The sequence below is a fragment of the Engystomops pustulosus genome, chromosome 1 (assembly GCF_040894005.1).
Source record: "Engystomops pustulosus chromosome 1, aEngPut4.maternal, whole genome shotgun sequence".
Taxonomy (NCBI): Eukaryota; Metazoa; Chordata; class Amphibia; order Anura; family Leptodactylidae; genus Engystomops; species Engystomops pustulosus.
This window is the reverse complement of record NC_092411.1, coordinates 270,669,309-270,689,445: the sequence shown is the minus strand read 5'-3', so window position 1 is coordinate 270,689,445 and position 20,137 is coordinate 270,669,309. Positions and strand designations below refer to the sequence as shown.

At 42.5% G+C, this 20,137-nt stretch overlaps 1 protein-coding gene across 2 annotated transcripts in view; it reads left to right on the top strand.

Annotated features, from left to right (window-relative positions):
* The first annotated feature begins 1,253 nt into the window (after positions 1–1,253).
* The window catches only part of HGFAC (HGF activator), a 37,921-nt gene continuing 19,037 nt past the window's right edge, over positions 1,254–20,137 (top strand). The window contains exons 1-6 of one of the 2 annotated variants that reach the window (XM_072126153.1): positions 1,254–1,474; positions 3,266–3,350; positions 11,894–11,990; positions 12,269–12,342; positions 18,210–18,332; positions 19,641–19,775. In XM_072126153.1, the coding sequence (XP_071982254.1) occupies positions 1,403–1,474; positions 3,266–3,350; positions 11,894–11,990; positions 12,269–12,342; positions 18,210–18,332; positions 19,641–19,775 (586 nt within the window). In that variant the 5' untranslated portion in view covers positions 1,254–1,402. The remainder of the gene's footprint in view (positions 1,475–3,265; positions 3,351–11,893; positions 11,991–12,268; positions 12,343–18,209; positions 18,333–19,640; positions 19,776–20,137) is intronic. The other variant, XM_072126154.1, reaches the window with a different exon arrangement.

The following is a 20,137-nucleotide window of genomic DNA, read 5'->3' as shown; positions in this document are numbered from 1 at the left end:
TACCGACTAGAGAAAAGACACATGAAGACTCCAGGCTTCCAGGCAAATTTCTCTGCCCAGTATGTGCCTAAACCCCTACTTACATAACTAAGCACAATTTACAATGAAAATTGATACAATGCAATATTAGAAGCAATCGTTCCATTTCCCTACAGCTCCTCCGCAGTTGAAATGAGGTATTACACAGCTTTGTGTAACTGATATAAACATTTTGAACACTGCTCTTATACCATCTTTTTTTCAATTGTATAGTAAATTCTTCTTAACATTTACAGATCCGTAAATTATTGGAATAATTCCTGACGATGATTGTTCTTGATAGTTGGTCTATGTTGCCTCTAGACTGATGCCGGCTATATCCTCATCCAGCAGGGATACCGCTTACAATGGGTGGGCAATGACTTGGAGTGAACTTTTTTACAAACTTCCATCAATGCCCCATATATAACAAGACACCTAGCATTTAGGTAGTTAATAATTTTAGCTATTTTAGTATATGTGAGCTAGAGGCTATGCTTATCCAGTGCCCAGTCATTGCTGGCTTATAGATGACAAAGACATGAGTTACATCCACCTGGGACTGACCTTATGGAGAAGACTCTACTATTTTTATGACAACAGCGCCATTGTTGTCTAAGCACTACCACCCGTCTGGTCATGTGTTCACATGACTGGTTTTAAGCAGTAATAACATACACAGGGGCTTTTTAGGAAAAATAATCCCTGTAAAATTCCTTTGCTTTTTCATGCATGTCTGTCCTTCACCAGCTTTTCATAGACCCATAATGAAATGTATAAGCTGATTATAGTGTCCTCCTATTGTAACCTGTGGAAGGAAGTGTTCAGTTTCCCTACAGCTCCCCCGCAGGGGAAATTTAGAATTACACAGTCTCCATTTAAACCATTGAATTGTCTGGATAATACAGGATCAGGTGGGTCCTCCAAAGCAATTTAAATTCTTTATAGCTACTCTGATCAAGAGAGGAAGATCCCAAATAGAGCACCTCCTTTATTTACATCATATAATTCCCAAATAGGGTCTATGGAATTTTTTTTTAGTAAAAATTATATATGAGCTAGATTCGGGTAAAAAGAAGGGACACAGCTGACATCCTGATTCTATAATCAATATATTAATCCTAAAAATGTGTATTTTAGTCCTTTCAGCAATAATTACATAAACTCTTGTGCCGCTTGCAATTTCGCCCACCAGATGAGTGGTTAATCATTACATGCTAATTCTTCCCTTTCCCCTGTAATTTGCTTAGAAAGGTTTTGGGAAGAGCAGGAAATCACAGCTGCTTGCAAAACACCAAGATGACCATTTGACCATCCGAGTTGTATTTACTTTAGCTCAAACCCCACAGCAAACGTTATCACTTACAGGAGGCAAGGACACAGCATGGACGCGGCCGGTCACTTCATGTGGATCTGTCTCCTGCTGTTTAACATAGGCCATGTCTTCAGTTCAGTGGTAAGTACTTATCTGTCCCCTGTCCTAAATCTATTGTCCCTAGTGTAGGGGGTCTTGTTTCTTAACTATTGGAGCGTTAGAGGTGTTCTGGTGACCAGTACAAAATGCAACATTTTAGAACTTTGAATTGTAACATAAATATTTATTTTTTAAATTTGAAATCTAAATTTTTAAAAAACAACCGGAAAATCAACTGTCAGTTCTGTGATCAAACATTCAAAAATTTATGCTAGATTTTTAATAACCAAGACAGTTGGTTCCAATAAAAAAAATTGTATCATAATGATGTATTATATGGTCTCCACACTTCCCATATGACCTTACAGCAGTTTAGGGACTGTTCAGTAAGGGAGATTTATTGATCTTGTGCATAGTGAGGTGGATATCGTATTGTATCATCCTATGTCCCTCTCACAGCTAAGAACAAAGGTCCTATTTAGTTTCAAAGCACTTCTCTCTCTTATGCTATGTGGCCTCTGCAATTGCATATTTTTGGGTACTGGTGGATACAGGCAGTCCCCTACTTAAGGACACCCGACTTACAGACAACCCCTAGTTAAAGACGGACCCCTCTGCCCACTGTGACCTCTGGTGAAGCTCTCTGGATGTTACTATAGTCCCAGACTGCAATGATCATCTGTAAGGTGTCTGTAATGAAGCGTTATTGATAATCGTTGGTCCCATTACAGCAAAAAACTCCAATTGTCACTGGGGCAAAAAAAAATCTACAATTATAAAATGCATACAAATTCAACTTAAGAACAATCTTATGGACCCTATCTTGTACTTAACCCAGGGACTGCCTATGTATCAGAGCAGATAGTCCAAAACTTCGGAATGATATTGTATCCTTGCCATTCCGTCAGTCTTAGGGATATGCTCCAAAATAGATAACGTAAATCTTGAGACTCATGGTCAGAAGGTCTTTTTATCATATGGTGATATATTAGCACATTGTATAGCACTGTTATTGTATCTATACTATACATTTGTTGGCTGTATGTTAGAGACTACTTATGGTGGTATATATAATAGCTTCTGTGTTACCATATATTATATTTGCAGTCTATAGGGTCTCTCTTTCGAGAAAGTCTCGGGCTGTCTATGGAGGGGTTATCCTCATTTGAAATGAATTTTAATATTGTGTGTGGGGGGGGATGTGGTGAACATTTTTTTAATATAATTCATTAACAAATTCTGCTTAGTTTGTAAATATAAATAAAGTTACTCCCCCTAATAGAGATGCATATTCCAGCCTGTACAGTGTGTGTCTATGGAGGCTGCATGAGCTCATATCTAATCTCCCTTTGTATGTTCAAACAGTGCCGAGATGAGAGGTTTAACCCCTTCACTTTCAGCTTGATGTTTGAACATAGTGCTCATAGCATACTACAGCCAGGGAGAGACCAGGACGGGTTAACACCAAGTCACAGCTGTGTAACAACTGGAGAAGAGTGGAGAGAGACCTGTCTTCAATCCTGTAGACATATTTGCAATAGCAGCATAGAAGTAACATTGTAACTAAGGGGAACATTGCATTCTTGTCTCTATACAAACCAAAGATAATTTCTTAATTAAGTCAATTAGAAAAATGTCCACAACACATCCCCCCCCCCACTCAATATCAAAAATTATCCGAAATGACAGTCACAATTTAGGAGGTATCCCCTTTAATTATTCCTCTTCTGCAGCAGTTTATGTTTTATGTATTGGATTATACTTTACTTTTGTTGCTACTTTTCATCTCCTCCTGTTGCTGTGCACTTACTTGTACATGTTACTCTATTCTAGCACAGACATGGGCACGGGCACCACATGCGCCAAGGGATATTGTTGCCTCTTAGACAAAGGTTGAATACAACAAGCAGGATACATGGTAAGTGTCACTTATCTGTGAAGTGTTATTAATTATAGTCAGTTTTCTCCAACCTTTGGTGCCTTAAAACTAAACCTACACAGTGTTCCGGTCTGTGACAAAGAAGACTTGGTTCAGCAAGAAGTCTGGGATTAGGACAAGTGTTCAGGCTCAACCCCCCCAAGCAAACACCCACGATCGTTGTTAAATCGTTGTTTAAATGCCTAGGACTATTGATCCCTAATAACATCACAGGAACAACCATCCTAAGAAAAATGGTGGCGTCCATGTGATTGCCGATGCCATTTAAAGGGTAACACCCGCATGGGGGTGAGTGTTTGGGTGCCCAAAACCAGATCAGAATCAAATGATCAGGAACTTGTTGAATCCGAACCGGAAAGGGTCTGCTGATCCCTATCCTGGAGATGTTGGAGGTCATAGGTCATGGGGAACACTGTTTTATTTTAAAGTATTGAGAGCCGCGTTTAAATGAAACCTGTCACCAGGAGACCCATTTTTAGCACTCCCCCAGTCCCCACAGAGCATAGTACATACACTGCCAAAGTGTTTTTGTATTAAAAATAGGTTTTACAGAAAAAAAGATATGTAATATTGTACCTTTCATTAGCATCTGCTGTGTGACTTTTCAAATATATGAATAACTCCCCACTGTCGGGATTGGCTGTAGAGGAGCAGGGGGCGTCGCTAAGCCCAGTGATGGGTGTTTTCATATATTTGAAAAGGTCACATGGAGTAGCTGTTTCCCAAGGGTGGGGGGGAACTGCTCCTTTCCAGCCCCTCCCAGTGGGCAACTGCCTAGTCACACAGCAGATGCTAATGAAAGGTACAATATAACATATCTTTTTTTCTGTAAAACCTATTTTTTATACAAAAACACTTTGGCAGTGTATGTACTATGCTCTGTGGGGACTGGGGGAGTGCTAAAAATGGGTCTCCTGGTGACAGGTTCCCTTTAAAGTGAATGTATCAGGTTTGGGTGTTATTCACTATAGTGTTGGGCATCCGACTACCAGGACCCCAATGATCACAAGAATTCTGCCCCCTCCTCACTAATTGATGAAGCAGCAGGTCAGGAATGGGCGCTGCTGATCCATTCAATACACTGAATACCGGCATACATAGTGCTGGAAATACCTGAGCGCTGTGCTCAACACTCCCATAGTACGAAGCCTGCTTGACCTGCCACTCCATTCATTAGGTAGAATGGGGGTCCCATTGATTGGCAAAGAAACAACCAATGAGTTTCTTCATTCCTGGCTGATAACTGCTTTCATTGACAGTAGTGCAGGTTATGCAGTGTTTAACCACTTAGATGCTATGGACAATTACAGCCAGGGCATCTAACCCACTGCTTATCCTAATTCTTTGAACCATTTAGTGCAGATTGGTTGTGATTAGAGATGAGCGAGTATACTCGTCCGAGCCTGATGCTCAATCGAGTATTAAGGTACTCGAAACGGCTCGTTGCTCGAACGAGTATTTCCCCTGCTCGAGATCGAGCATTTAATTAAAAAAACACAGTGAAGAACAGTGAGGAATAGAATAAAAACAGTGAACACAGGATCATTTAAGTGAAAAACGCAGTGAAGAATAGATTACAGATGTTTGGCACATCTGCTTACTTGTCGGAAGATACGGCGGAACGGTGCGAACAAAATAGTATGTGAAGAACACATTGAAGAACACGGTGAGCAGGACAGAGACACCAGGGAGCAGCACAGAGACACCGGGGAGCAGCACAGGCAGCGGCAGGCACGGAGACATCGGGGCAGCGGCGGGTACGGAGACATCGGGGCAGCGGCGGGCACGGAGACAGCGGGGCAGCGGCGGGCACGGAGACAGCGGGGCAGCGGCGGGCACGGAGACAGCGGGGCAGCGGCGGGCACGGAGACAGCGGGGCAGCGGCGGGCACGGAGACAGCGGGGCAGCGGCGGGCACGGAGACAGCGGGGCAGCGGCGGGCACGGAGACACCGGGGCAGCGGCAGGCACGGAGACACCGGGGCAGTGAAATCGGGAAGGGCAGAGAGACATCGGGAAGGGCAGAGAGATCGGGGAGACTTCAGTGGAAGAAGAGGAGCGGATCCCGGGACAGCGTATCTCCCGACAAGTAAGCAGATGTGCAGAACATCTGCAATCTATTCTTCAATGTGTTTTTCACTTAAATGATCCTGTGTTCACTGTTTTTATTCTATTCTTCACTGTTCTTCAGATCTGCTAACTTGTCGGGAGATAATATACGCACGGAACAGTGAAGAATAGATTGTAGATGTTTGCATACATCTGCTAACTTATCAGAAGACATTCTTTTTCAATTAATTAACACATTTTATTCCCGAACCATGGTCCCTTTGAAAAATGCTCGGGTCTCCCATTGACTTCAATGGGGTTCGTTATTCGAGACGAGCACTCGAGCATCTGGAAAAGTTCGTCTCGAATAACGAGCACCCGAGCATTTTAGTGCTCGCTCATCTCTAGTTGTGATGTCATCCTAAAAAGGCAAAATGAGAAAGAACAGCAGTAAACTTACCATACAGTGTTATTCCAGTATATTTCATGGACCATTACCAAAAAAAAAAAGTGGAAATAGTTTTATAGAAAATTTAAAGAATTACCAATATACTTAAATTAAATTGAAATTTCCTCTCCTTTTCCCATTTATTGCTTACAACAGCTCACAAGATCAAATCCAAAAGTGTTATATAATCCAAAACAACTACAATAAAAACTATAGCACAAAAAACATGGAGTCCACTGACATAAAATAATAAAAAAGTTTATGGATGTTACAATACAGTGACACAAAGCAATTCTAAAACTGAAGAGACTATAGAAATTATACAAATTGGTTTATACCACAATCATATAGACTCGGAGATGTTATTATTACTACACAAGGAATGTAAAAACAATAATTAAAAAACAATGGCCGAATATTTTTATTGTTCTTTTCTATCCATAAATATGTTTTTTATATATTGAGGATCGTTTGATATATGGTACATTGCAGGGAACCATATAAATACCTCTCTTCCGTTTTTATCAGTGCCGCTCTCTGCTGCAGATTCACAGGCTGCTACACTGTGCACGAGCACTACTGTGTGCTCACTGATGCTGAGATTACAGGAAGCGCAGGGGGGAAGGTGAGACTGTATTGGGCTTTTGTAACACACCCATAGACTTTCTGGCTCCTTAGCATAATTTTTAAAGTTGATTTTAGAAGGAAGGAGGCCATGGATAACAAATATAAGATGATGACCACAGTCTCACTGCCTGGATCTATGAGTAATGTCCCTGGTTTATCAGGATGGATTTTGATGCAGATTTCCTCTAAGCAACCTCAGAACCAAATTTCTTTAGAATTTGGGATAAGGGAAGGACTCCTGGTAAAGGCACAGCCTGGCTTCATGGCAAATGCATCAATAACAATATAAAACTTGTGGTGTTTTGTGGGACAGACAAAAAAAAATGTAGAAATGTAAGAAGGGTCCAGAAATGTGACCGTCAGCAGAAGATGAAAGCCATTGTGGGATGTAATACAGTGGAATGTAAGTGAATTAGGCCGCACATCACATAGATCTCTCTGGGGGGACACATGTGCTGGAATTGGAGGAGACGGCTCAATAATAGGAGAAAAGTACAAAGTAATAGGGTCCTGACTGTCGCTGTTAGAAGGTGTCAGCCCGGCTTTGATTCTGTATAGTTCCTACCTCTTTTATGTCCTCATTGACATAGACAAAGGAGAGGAATAGGTGGACAAGGTCACACGGATACCTGGAGAGACGCTCTGTACAGTTTACAGTATAATATTACAGTATAATCACCTATTACTGCCGGCATATAAACCGGATTTTTTCTTAAAGATGTTTTTTTTTTGCTAGTACGGATTTGCCAATATATTTTGGCAGGTCCATATATTTGGGGAGTTGATACCTATGGGGCATGTTCTCACCATAAAAGCCTTGGAAAAAAACATTAAAATAATCCCAAAAAATTATAGGTCGTATCCTTGAAATGTTGATAGGCATTGTGGGGTTGGCCACTTATAGCAAACTTTGATAGGGCAAGTAGAAGACCCTATAAGTGAAGGACCCTTCTTGATACTTAAAATTTGTCATTAGCTTAAGAAAGCCTCAGGTCACATGATACCGGGCTGCACGACTCAGGACTTCCTGTGACATACTTTGTCCTGCTGGAATTTGGCAGATGGAGTGGGTCATGCAGTCATTTGCGCATTTTCCACACATCTAATGCCCCCTAATGTGACCCACCGAATAATAATATCTTCCTTCCTGTAGCCCGCATACATAATACCCTTAATACATAATAATGTCCACCTAGTTGAAGCCCCCACAAATAATACCCACTTTCTTTGTACTCCTCCACTTATATTAACCCCCGGATTTTAATGCCCCACTCTTTTGGCTCACTGCTCTGCATACTTATGATGCACCTTTCCTTTTGCCCCCCCCTTCTTTCGGTGCTGATAATGTGCTTAGATTATCAGGGTACAGGGTTTATATACATTTTTAGCTTCTGTAGATTCTACTAATATTTGACACTGAAAAAGAGAGATGAGACAGATCAGAGTCATAAGATGGATACTGTATAAGACACAATGACACAATTAGCTTTGCTACCTCACCTATAAAACACACAGTCACCCCTTTCCCTCAGATCCAGAGTTTATCTTGTTTGTAAAGCTGCTGCTTGACAGGAAGTGCCTGTGTCTGTAGTGCTCTCTGCATCCTGCCCCTCCCCCTACAGTGCAGGGGAAGCTATTCATGCCAGAAGAACCTACCCGACCATAGTGAGGATTTTATGGTCGGATCCTGATGGAGACAGGTTGGAATTATATCCGTGAAATGCTGTATTTTTGTTAATAACAATGTTAATCAGAGAATGTGTTATTTTGTTATCCTGAGTATATTTAAGAATTTTGTCTTTGTGGGAATATTCCTTTAAATCATTTATTGAGGTTAAAAACACATCACATTGCTGTGGACATAGAAACAGAAGGTGTGATCCCAGCTATGTCCACCGCGATGTGAGGTTTTAAACCTCAATAAAAGATTTAAGTGGAAGATCTCTTGGGATTGCTGGAAATCTTTTCTCCTATACCAACCTATATTATCGAAAAAATGAAAGCTACCAGCTCACCCTTTCCTCGTTTGTAGTAGACTGTACTTAATCCAAGTAACGGTAGGTGCACGAAGAAATCATCCAAAGTCCACGGACCACCAGTAGGAAAAAAAATGTAGGAAACCCGGCAACTGAACCGCTCCAAGATTAGGATACATTCACACAGCCCTTGGGGGACATATATATACGGCCGCCGTATATACATTGTAAATACGTCCCCCATTGGCTGGCAAAGGGTGCATGGAGTGGTATGGTGCCACACACGTGCGGCACTGTGCTGTTCTGTACCCAGGGAAAAGATAGGACATGTCCTATCTTTACCCGTATTACGGGGTTGCGCGCCATGTATCTTAGTGGACAGGGGCGGGGGCAAGCAGTGCTCACCCCCTCCTCCTCTCTGTGCACCTCCGTGTGCCCACCGTGCTACCATGGTACAGCAGGCACACGTTCGTCTGGATGTGGCCTTAGACATACATCATGACTTTCTTTATTCAACACAATTCATGGTGACAAACAAGCAGGTACAACCAGATCAACGCGTTTCGACACACACATGATCCATTTTACGTCTAATAGTTCAGTATTTTTCTTTTCTACTTTGTATTTGTACTTGATTTTAACTTACCAATGTTCTTGCGTCCCAGACAGTTGGCCTTGTGGGTTGCTCCCTGGAGGTCACATGACCCCTTGCTTTTGTTTTGGGATCGGATGTTCCTAACCCGGTGAGCTTTCTACTAAGACCTCCTCTCCGGTGACGTGGTGGAGCCGGTATTTTAAATTGGTTTGCGTGAAATAGATCATGAATAAGGCATTTTTTGTCGAAACGCGTTGATCTGGTTGTACCCACACGTTCGTTAGCATTCATTTTAGTGAATAAAGAAAGTCATGATGTATGTCTAATGCTGGAGAGGTTCAGTGTGCCGGATTTCCTACATGTTTTTGCAATCTATATTATCCCCCTCTTTTCTGTGGCCCCTCTTGTATTATTAGTCCACTACTCATAACCCCCCTTTTCTCTTGACCCCCATATCTTAGTAGTTTTTTTAATATAGCTCGCACCCAATCCCCACCTCTCACTGTTTTGCTTCCACCATTAATTTCCGAAATAAAACTTAAAAAAGAACAGAACTTACCTCTGCTGGTTCCCCTGCAGGTGTCCTCTCATTCCCTCTGTTGCTGTGTGCAGCAGTGGATCCGGCAGGAGAGATGACATCATCACATTGAACCTGCCGACCTCAGCCGTACACAGCAGCGACAGAGGCACAATGGTGGAACAATGGCGCATTCAACTATACACTCACCGGCCACTTTATTAGGTACACCATGCTAGTAACGGGTTGGACCCCCTTTTGCCTTCAGAACTGCCTCAATTCTTCATGGCATAGATACAACAAGGTGCTGGAAGCTCCTCAGAGATTTTGGTCCATATTGACATGATGGCATCACACAGTTGCCGCAGATTTGTCGGCTGCACATCCATGATGCGAATCTTCCGTTCCACCACATCCCAAAGATGCTCTATTGGATTGAGATCTGGTCACTGTGGAGGCCATTTGAGTACAGTGACCTCATTGTCATGTTCAAGAAACCAGTCTGAGATGATTCCAGCTTTATGACATGGCGCATTATGCTGCTGAAAGTAGCCATCAGATGTTACAGGGTACATTGTGGTCATAAAGGGATGGACATGGTCAGCAACAATACTCAGGTAGGCTGTGGCGTTGCAACGATGCTCAATTGGTACCAAGGGGCCCAAAGAGTGCCAAGAAAATATTCCCCACACCATGACACCACCACCACCAGCCTGAACCGTTGATACAAGGCAGGATGGATCCATGCTTTCATGTTGTTGACGCCAAATTCTGACACTACCATCCGAATGTCGCAGCAGAAATCGAGACTCATCAGACCAGGCAACGTTTTTCCAATCTTCTACTGTCCAATTTCGATGAGCTTGTGCAAACTTTAGCCTCAGTTTCCTGTTCTTAGCTGAAAGGAGTGGCACCCGGTGTGGTCTTCTGCTGCTGTAGCCCATCTGCCTCAAAGTTCGACGTACTGTGCGTTCAGAGATGCTCTTCTGCCTACCTTGGTTGTAACGGGTGGCGATTTGAGTCACTGTTGCCTTTCTATCAGCTCGAACCAGTCTGCCCATTCTCCTCTGACCTCTGGCATCAACAATGCATTTCCGCCCACAGAACTGCCGCTCACTGGATGTTTTTTCTTTTTCGGACCATTCTCTGTAAACCCTAGAGATGGTTGTGCATGAAAATCCCAGTAGATCAGCAGTTTCTGAAATACTCAGACCAGCCCTTCTGGCACCAACAACCATGCCACATTCAAAGGCCTCAAATCACCTTTCTTCCCCATACTGATGCTCGGTTTGAACTGCAGGAGATTGTCTTGACCATGTCTACATGCCTAAATGCACTGAGTTGCCGCCATGTGATTGGCTGATTAGAAATTAAGTGTTAACGAGCAGTTGGACAGGTGTACCTAATAAAGTGGCTGGTGAGTGTATCTGCGTGATGAGGGTGCAGGAGGAATTGAAGTTTGGATAACACCTCTGATAAAATCTGGGTGGTCTTTTTATGTGGCACAGAGACTCTAAACTCCTTCAAACCCCAGAGCCTGAGAACTACTACTGCACCCCCTAGAGCTACACCCATGATAAGGCAGGCAGGAAAATTCCAATAAGTAATATTAATTTACAGTCCAAAGAGGTAAAACCAACCCGGTAAAGAAAGGATTTTTCTTACATGTTTTTATTATGTAACTGCAGGTTAAGGGAAGGTGAACAGACACTTTTGGTAAAATACAGATGTTTTTGGGTGAACTTTTCCCATTAGCTGTCCTTGCGCATTGTATAATACAGTGTTTCTATGGTTATTATTGTGACATGTACATGCGTGATGTTCTTTTGCATTGTATTACCAGCGGCACGGATTCTTATTTTTATCCTGCGTACGCCTATTTTTACATCGCTTTATATAATAGCTTTGCATTCCTCGGCGAAAAGCAGCATTTCAATTGCAGAAAGCTGATATTGTCTGGTTTTAACCCCTTAAAGGTGTTGTAGAGAATTGGAGAATCATGGTGCTTTTTTCCCCAAATACAGCGCGTCCTGTATTCATGGATGTGTTGGGTATTGCACTTTGCCTCCATACATGGGAATGTGTGTGCCCTTAGTGAGCTCAATCATCATCACGCTCCAACTTATGAGATACTTCCCAATTGTCAATGTATCCCTGCATTTCCAGGAGGAATAAAGGAGGAATGCCACATCTTTTTTTTGAAAATGTGTTCCAGAATTGTTATTTTTTGGGATATACAAGTATTTATGTTCATGTTTTGTAGTCAGTAATTTTGTTCTATCATTCCTACAAATCTTTCCTCTCTCCCCCAGTGGTAACAGAAGACGGCAGACATTGTAAGATCCCATTTCTGATGGGTGGACGCTTACGGTTCTCCTGTCTACCAAGGCGTCTCCTCAACAAAAAGTGGTGTGTATATTTTATGGAGACAGTGGGGGAGGTTCATCATTCATTTAGAATTTATAAAGAATCAGATTGTCGTGTGCTTTATTGCTGTTGGGCTTGTGCTTAGGTGTAGTAAGACGACTTGGAGAAGCCCGAGTTGGAGTAAAAAGTTTGGAGGATGATGAAAAATCTGTAACTGCCTGAAATATATTGACTGCATTCTTAGAAAACTATTGAAATAAAATGTCATTGGATTTTTGTTCTTCATGGTGTTAACTCTATGTCCTGTGTAATTGTATCAGGTGCGCCACAACACATAATTTTGACAGAGACGGAGAGTGGGGAATCTGCGCAATGGATCCCATCAGAGAGAATGGTAAATTTTTAGTTTCTGAACTTATCAATAAAATTGCAATAACCATTTTTAGGGCCATTCTCATGATCAGTGGGGTCTCAGCAGCTGGAACCCAACTGATTAGTGAGTCGACTTGGTATTATTTGCTATTAACATAACAGTAATCCTCCATCCAGTGCTACACAAGACACTTACAATGTTCTGGAAAGGTCAATGAAGAGGCTTTGAAGAAGATTGTGGAGAATGGCTTTTGAAATTTATGTCCTGTCCTATAGATTCTATAGAGCACATAAAAGTGTAATTTCCCGGAATAGGGGATGTCTAGTAATCCTGTCTGAGTGGACCCAACAGGCCTGATCAACCTGCTGGGAACTGTAACACAGAGACCCATCTTTCTAGAGAGTTAACCCCAGTCTCCCCAATTTAGGCTGCAAATGTGTGTAACAAAACCACCACCTAGTGCAGTGATGGCGAACCTTTTGGAGACCGAGTGCCCAAGCTGCAACGAAAACCCATTTATATGTCGCAAAGTGCCAACATGACAATTTAAGCAGTAACTTATTGCTGTATGACAGGTTTTAATCGTATTGGTGTCCTGAGTTCACCAATACAATAGAAATATGGGGAAAATTGGATTGTAGCTTCCCTCCAGGATCACCTGAAGAGGAAGAATCAGGGGACCCAGTGCAGGAGCTCAAATGACAATCCATCTCTAGCTACGCCTTCCCGCTCCTCCTGTAGTCCTGGCAGCCAAGGATGTTGCTTTAAAATGGCGCTGAGCATGGCGCATGCTGGTCTCTATTGGACCACAGGAGAAAGCCTTGAGTCCTATCTGGCAAACTTTGTGTTTGGGTGAAGGCCAGGGTGCCCACAGAAAGGGCTCTGAGTGCCACCTCTGGCACCCGTGCCATAGGTTCGCCACCACTGACCAGGTGGGTAAAGTTGTTGTGTTGTGTGCAGTTAATTTAATTATGCATTTGTAACTATACTACTGATTTTTAGATTATATTATCACCTGGTGCAATACATGCTGTCTTATCGGTTGGTTCCTTGGAACTTTCAAGGGGCCGAATCCTAAATTATATGAATATCTTCTCAGCTTTGGGTTCTGGTCTCCATCTTGAGATTCTAATGAGAGGACATCACACTAAAGCAGCACTGGCAGAGCTCCAAGAAGATTTGTCCAGCTATGTTACTACTGCTGCAGGGATAATGTCCAGTTTCTGCCCCTGAACCAGGGGAAGTTTATCTGCACTTGAGCCAACCATTGGACACAGTCATTACATGCCACCAAAGTTTGGATAACCTGTTAGTGCGCCTTACCTCTCTAAAATTAAAGTACATTTTTGCATCATTTTCTTTCCACTTGTGAAGGCTAAAGCCACTGACATCATAGGCTTCTCCTTTACCATCATCCGGGACTGAGTATCACATATACAAGGAGTGCCCTAGGGTGAACCTTGTTACCACATGGCCCCCCACTTCGTCAGACTTTTTATGTTCTTTAGTGTAAATTGGTTGCACAGGTATTTAAGAAGTGTCTGCACCACATATGTGTCACACCCGACCCTTTTGAGTCTCGGCTGCACTAGGCATCAGGCAAATATTGGCAACCTAGAGTCATGCCATATCTAAACATAGGCACATAATGCACACATAGATCCATCTTGTACCTAACCATAAGAACAGGACCTAAACACTGGCATATAGTACATGTACACATGGAACCGTATAGTACTTAAACATAATCAGAGTATTTCTATAGAACCATACTGTACCTAAATATAGGCAAATAGTGCACAGGTAGAGTCATGCTGTAGCCAAATAGAGCCAACCTAGAGTCATAATGTACCTAAATATAGGCAAATAGTGCACACTTAGAGTCATGTTGTACCTAAATAGTGCCAACCTAGAGTCATGCTGTATCTAAATAGTGCCAACCTAGAGTCATGCTGTACCTAAATAGTGCCAACCTAGAGTCATGCTGTACCTAAATAGTGCCAACCTAGAGTCATGCTGTACCTAAATAGTGCCAACCTAGAGTCATGCTGTATCTAAAGAGGGCCAACCTAGAGTCATGCTGTACCTATAGGCACATAATACACATATAGAGCCATCTTGAACCTAACCATAAGCACAGTGGCGAGTGTAAAACCATATTGATGATGATAGTTGGCATGAGATCTCCCCAGGTGAATGTGATGGAGAACTGGCACTAACCTGGGAACCCTTACCTCTGTGGCAATTGGGCATTGGACCTGCATTAGTACAGATTCTCAGCAAGTAGCCCGGAATTTCATTCATTATGTAATTTAATGAAGTATCTTATTCCTAGATTCATAGCCCTTGTTATACATTGAGTGCCTGCGGTGTGACTTCTATCACTGGCACAGTATAGACAGGGAGTGCGCGGGCATTATTGGCTATGGGTTGATCTTGGACCTGGTCCATTGCTGGCAGGGATGAAGCTCAGACTGAAATTTCCTGGTTGGCTGACATGTGTTACTATAGAAAGTGGCTGTAAATATGACATATGATGTGGGGCTTTCCTGAGCATGGGATGTGGTATGCTGCACAATGTGAGTAATATCCCACCCCGGTGTATCACAAACCACCATAGAAAACCCACATAATACTCCAACTTCAGCTTCATTCACTATGACAATGTGATTCATCACCCACGCATTATTTATGGCAGAACTGTGATACTTATTCATACTTCTACTGAAACAGACCACTTACTATTCCCTGGGGTTGACATTGTCAATTAGCATAACCATCATATTGTCTTACTCATTATCCAGAGATAGAAGATACAGAAGGGACAGCAGTCATAGACAAACAACCATAAGATAAAATGTACTCTCTATGAGACTACAAGGGGGGAAGGGCTCCTTACACAACAGCTTCCTCTAGTGGTAGTCGTAGTCAGACAGAATTTTGTCAGGTAGGCATATGTTCACAACTATCCATTAGAAACCTGCTGTTTGAAAATAGTAGAGACCCCATTATTGTGTAAGGGGTCCACTTGGTGTAATTTCATCACCCCCCACCCCAACATTCAGGGCTGCTAGGTTACATACTTGCATAAATACATGATATCACCCATTGCCTGCATTATGCAAAATATTTATCATGTTATATTAGAGCCTATCAACACATAGGAAAAGGTGCCTAAATAGAGCCTTACTGTACATACACATAAGAAAAAGTGACTAAAAAGAGCCATACTGTACCTAGACATAAGAAAAAGTGCCTAAAAAGAGCCATACTGTACCTAGACATAGGAAAAAGTGCCTAAAAAGAGCCATACTGTACCTAGACATAAGAAAAGGTGCCCAAAAAGCCATACTGTACCTAGACATAAGAAAAGGTGCCCAAAAAGCCATACTGTACATAGACATAAGAAAAAGTGCCTAAATAGAGCCATACTCTACCTAGACATAAGAAAAAGTGCCTAAATAGAGCCATACTGTACCTAGACATAAGAAAAAGTGCCTAAATAGAGCCATACTCTACCTAGACATAAGAAAAAGTGCCTAAATAGAGCCATACTGTACCTGGACATAAGAAAAGGTGCCCAAAAAAGCCATACTGTAGCTACACATAAGAAAAAGTGCCTAAATAGAGATATACTGTACCTAGACATAAGAAAAAGTGCCTTAATAGAGCCATACTGTACCTACACATAAGAAAAAGTGCCTTAATAGAGCCATACTGAACCTAAACATAGGGAATAGTGCCTAACTAGATCCATACTGTACCTAAATATAAGCATCCATACTCTACATCAATGTGCACCAATTTAAAGGATATATATATATATATACCCCAGAAGATAAGTAAATCAGCTTATTCTCTCCAATGCTTTATCCGTGTTATATGAATGTAAGAGGTTACCACCCTCTTATTTTGGATGATCTCACATTACAGGTGATGTTCTGTACGGCTTCCTACTGTATCTTCTATTACATTCAGTAAATTGTGCCTGAGGTGTCATACCAGACACTGCCTATTGACCAGGGTGTCGCTGTTACTGGAGGATGACTGCCATGCTTCCCTAGTCCTGTATATCTATTTCAATCCCCTTTAGTCATATATTTTATTGGCAGTAGAAGATTCCCGGTTTACGGTTTCTTATTACAGTTTCAGATACAATAATTGTAAAACCATTGATTAAACTCCCGACAAAGCCAAATGACACATCTGTATCCCATATTAGAGCATTACTTTCTGCAGAATAAGAAATCCATGTTTCCTCCTTGTCTATATTGGGGGCCATTAATAATGACCGCTTGCAGTTTGGACGTGGGGGCCATGGGAATCGGCCTGTGATTAGTTTCACAGAGTTTTCTGCACTTGCTTAAACATTTACTGTGTCGCTAGGATTTTATTTATATACGTCCATGTATCACAGGGCAGAGACAGAGAACCATAGCTACTCACGACCTCCAAGGACAGATCCAGGACAGGGTCTCAAACTTTTTGAAGATCTATGAGGTCAGGTACCATGGGGTGTTTCCCCACAGTCATTACTGGGACCGGCTGACATTTGGAAGGGTTGGGCGTGTGTAATGTCTAAGAGGCATCCATTTTTCCGAGTATGTTTTGATGACATGGGTCCAACCTTTGTCCGGTTATATCTATGGTGGTCTTGGGTAATGTATACACTGATAGCTTTGAGAAAATGCAGGAAAATGTAGGGCCCTCTAATGCTAGTCACCCATCTGTGTGTCTATCTTATAAAGTGTAGTCTTAAAAGCTCAGTGTGCTTTGGCCTTGTGTTTCAAATTATTAAATTATTGCATGTGTGCACAGTCGCAAGGAAATGAATCAGACCACTGATGCTATTGCCCGGGGCAAATCAGCACTGCGCAAGCTTTATTTGGTTTCATAAGTCTATATAGAAAAGCAAGAGAACAGCAGAAAAGGAGGAGGATACAAATCATAACAGATCAGGGTGCCCAGCTCATGTAGTTTCTTGATTGGAGAGTTTCCCTGCTGTCGCACGCCCACGTCAGCATAGTGGATGGCTGAAATTCCTCAGCCTCAAATTGTTAGGTGCGGTCTAAGATCTCGCCGCATTCTTAAGTTAATTTTTTCTATTACAGTACTTTTCAGGAAAATAAGGCAAGTAGAAATGACAGGATTTGATCTATCAGCTAGGTTTACCTTAACAAGAGTAAACTTGGCCAATAGAGAAGCTTTCGGTTTAAGCGCTGAATAGTGAGGTCACCCGAATTCCCCTGAAAAAAGGGGAGGGGAGCACTTATGTGCACTGTCACCTATAGCCAAATTGTCAATGCAACTCTGTGATAAAAATTTTGTATTCCAAATAAAACGGACATGACCCTTTTCGGCTTACAGACCCGATCTTAGATCCTATTACAAATCCATGGTCAATTTAAAGAGGTTTTCGCAACTCTCAATTTTGGTGTACGGCTACTGTGGACAAAAAAGGGGGGAGGTCCAATAGTATCTGTTTTACAAACTACCGTATCAGAGAATTGAATGGAGAGAGTCTAACATGGGCAGACACTTTCCACAGACAAATATTACATGATCAAGACGTTTACGTAGGTGGTGCCCACATCAAGATGACATTTGTGGCCTATTCTGTGGAAGGATCAAGTGAATAAAACATGTGGACATTATAAAGGTTGGTCAACTTCTTAGGACCGTCTGCTATACACTGAAAGGAGGACTTTTCTTTCCCAGACTATTGGAAAATCAGTGTGAATGGCTACAGCTGAACCATAATTAGATGTTTACAAGCACCTAAGTCAATAGGTTGTGTATATTCTATGTAGATTTGCCAGTTTATATAGTTTTATACTACATTTATATATATATTGATGTATTTATATAACTTTTTGCTCTTTCCCTAGTATTTCATGATTATTGTGCAGAAAATCCCTGTGAGAATGGTGGGACTTGCACTAATATGCCATTCCTAAACACATATCACTGTATGTGCCCCGTAGAATATTCTGGTCACGACTGTGAGATTGGTAAGTATTGACTGAGAGATTTTTAGGGTCTTACTTGTATTTGAGGGATCTTAATATACTTGGGTCCTTGCTCCTTGAAGCTGAACCCAAAGAGATGTTGTTTTATCTTGTAAGGCTCCTCTTGGCTGAGAACTTGAGATGTTGTCTCCTCCTGGTCAGGTTCTTCTGAACTGAGAACCTGCTTTGTTGTCTTCTCCTTTCAGGTTCTTCTAACCTGAAACGTTGTCTCCTCCTGTCATATTCTTCTGCCTTAGAACCTTAGATTTTACCTTCTCCTGTCAAGTTCTTCTGATTTGAGAACCTAAGATGTTGTCTTCTCCTGTCAGGTTCTTTTGACCTGAGACGTTGTCTCCTCCTGTCCTATTCTTCTGACCTGAGACATTGGGGCAGATTTACTTACCCGGTCCATTCGCGATCCAGCGGCGCGTTCTCTGCGCTGGATTCGGGTCCGGCCGGGATTCATTAAGGTAGTTCCTCCGCCGTCCACCAGGTGCTGCGCTGAAAAGCATCGGAACACACTGGAGTTCACCGAGCCGGGCTGAGTGAAGGTAAGCGCAAGCTCCGCGACAGATTTTTTGTTTTAAATGCGGCGTTTTTCCGAATCCGTTGGGTTTGCGTTCGGCCACGTGCCCTGATTTCCGTCGCGTGCATGCCGGCACCAATGCGCCACAATCCGATCGCGTGCGCCAAAATCCCGGGGCAATTCAGGGGAAATCGGCGCAAATCGGAAATATTCGGGTAACATGACGGGAAAACGCGAATCGGGCCCTTAGTAAATGACCCCCATTGTCTCCTCCTGTCCTATTCTTCTTACATGAGAACCTGAGATTTTGTCTTCTCCTGTCAAGCTCTTATGATTTGAGAACCTGAGATGTTGTCTACCCCTGTCATGTTCTTCTGACCTGGGACGTTGTCTCCTCCTGTCCTATTCTTCTGACCTGAGAACCTGAGATTTTCTCTTCTCCTGTCAGGTTCTTCTGATGTGAGAACCTTAAGGCCCCTTCCACACTAGCGAGTGTGATGCGATGAACTCGCATCACACTCGCAACGCAAGCTGCCGGGAACGCACGGCCCGAACGCTGCACCGCGGGAGTGAACTCAGCATGTCAGTTCACTCCCGCGGTGCAGGGTTCGGGCCGTGCTTTCCCGGCAGCTTGCGTTGCGAGTGTGATGCGAGTTCATCGCATCACACTCGCTAGTGTGGAAGGGGCCTAAGATGTTGTCTTCTCCTGTCATGTTCTTCTTACCTGAGAATGTGATGTCTTCGCCTGTTACGGCCATATTTTTAATTTTTGTCCTTCATTTTAGAAAAGTGCTTTGATGAAGCTCATTACGTGCATTATGATAATGGTGAATCGTGGGCAAGAATTCACAAAGGGAAGGTGGAACAATGTACATGTAAGAACAGCAAGATTGAGTGCCACAGCGGAGAGAGATACACAGGTATTCTAACATGACAAGTGGTCCATCGCAGGTTCCCATAAGTCACTGTTCTACAGTGAGGGTGTTTTTAACAATATAGAGGGTGAGTCTAAAGGTTCCAGGTCAACCTTTTACTTCAGAAATGACAGGGAATATGACATACCTGATACCCCAGCTGTGCCCAGAACATGGCCGGCTCTTTGCCTTGATACAATATGGAAGCTTTCAAGATGGCCGCCATGTTCCAGACATAGCCTAAAAGGTAGACCCTCAGATATGAAATAAAAGGGTGTCCTGGGACCTATGTCTCCTACAAAAACATGAACTAATTCTCTCCATTGCCTTAAAGGTCTTGCAAGCAGTTTTTAAAATTGTTTTATAAA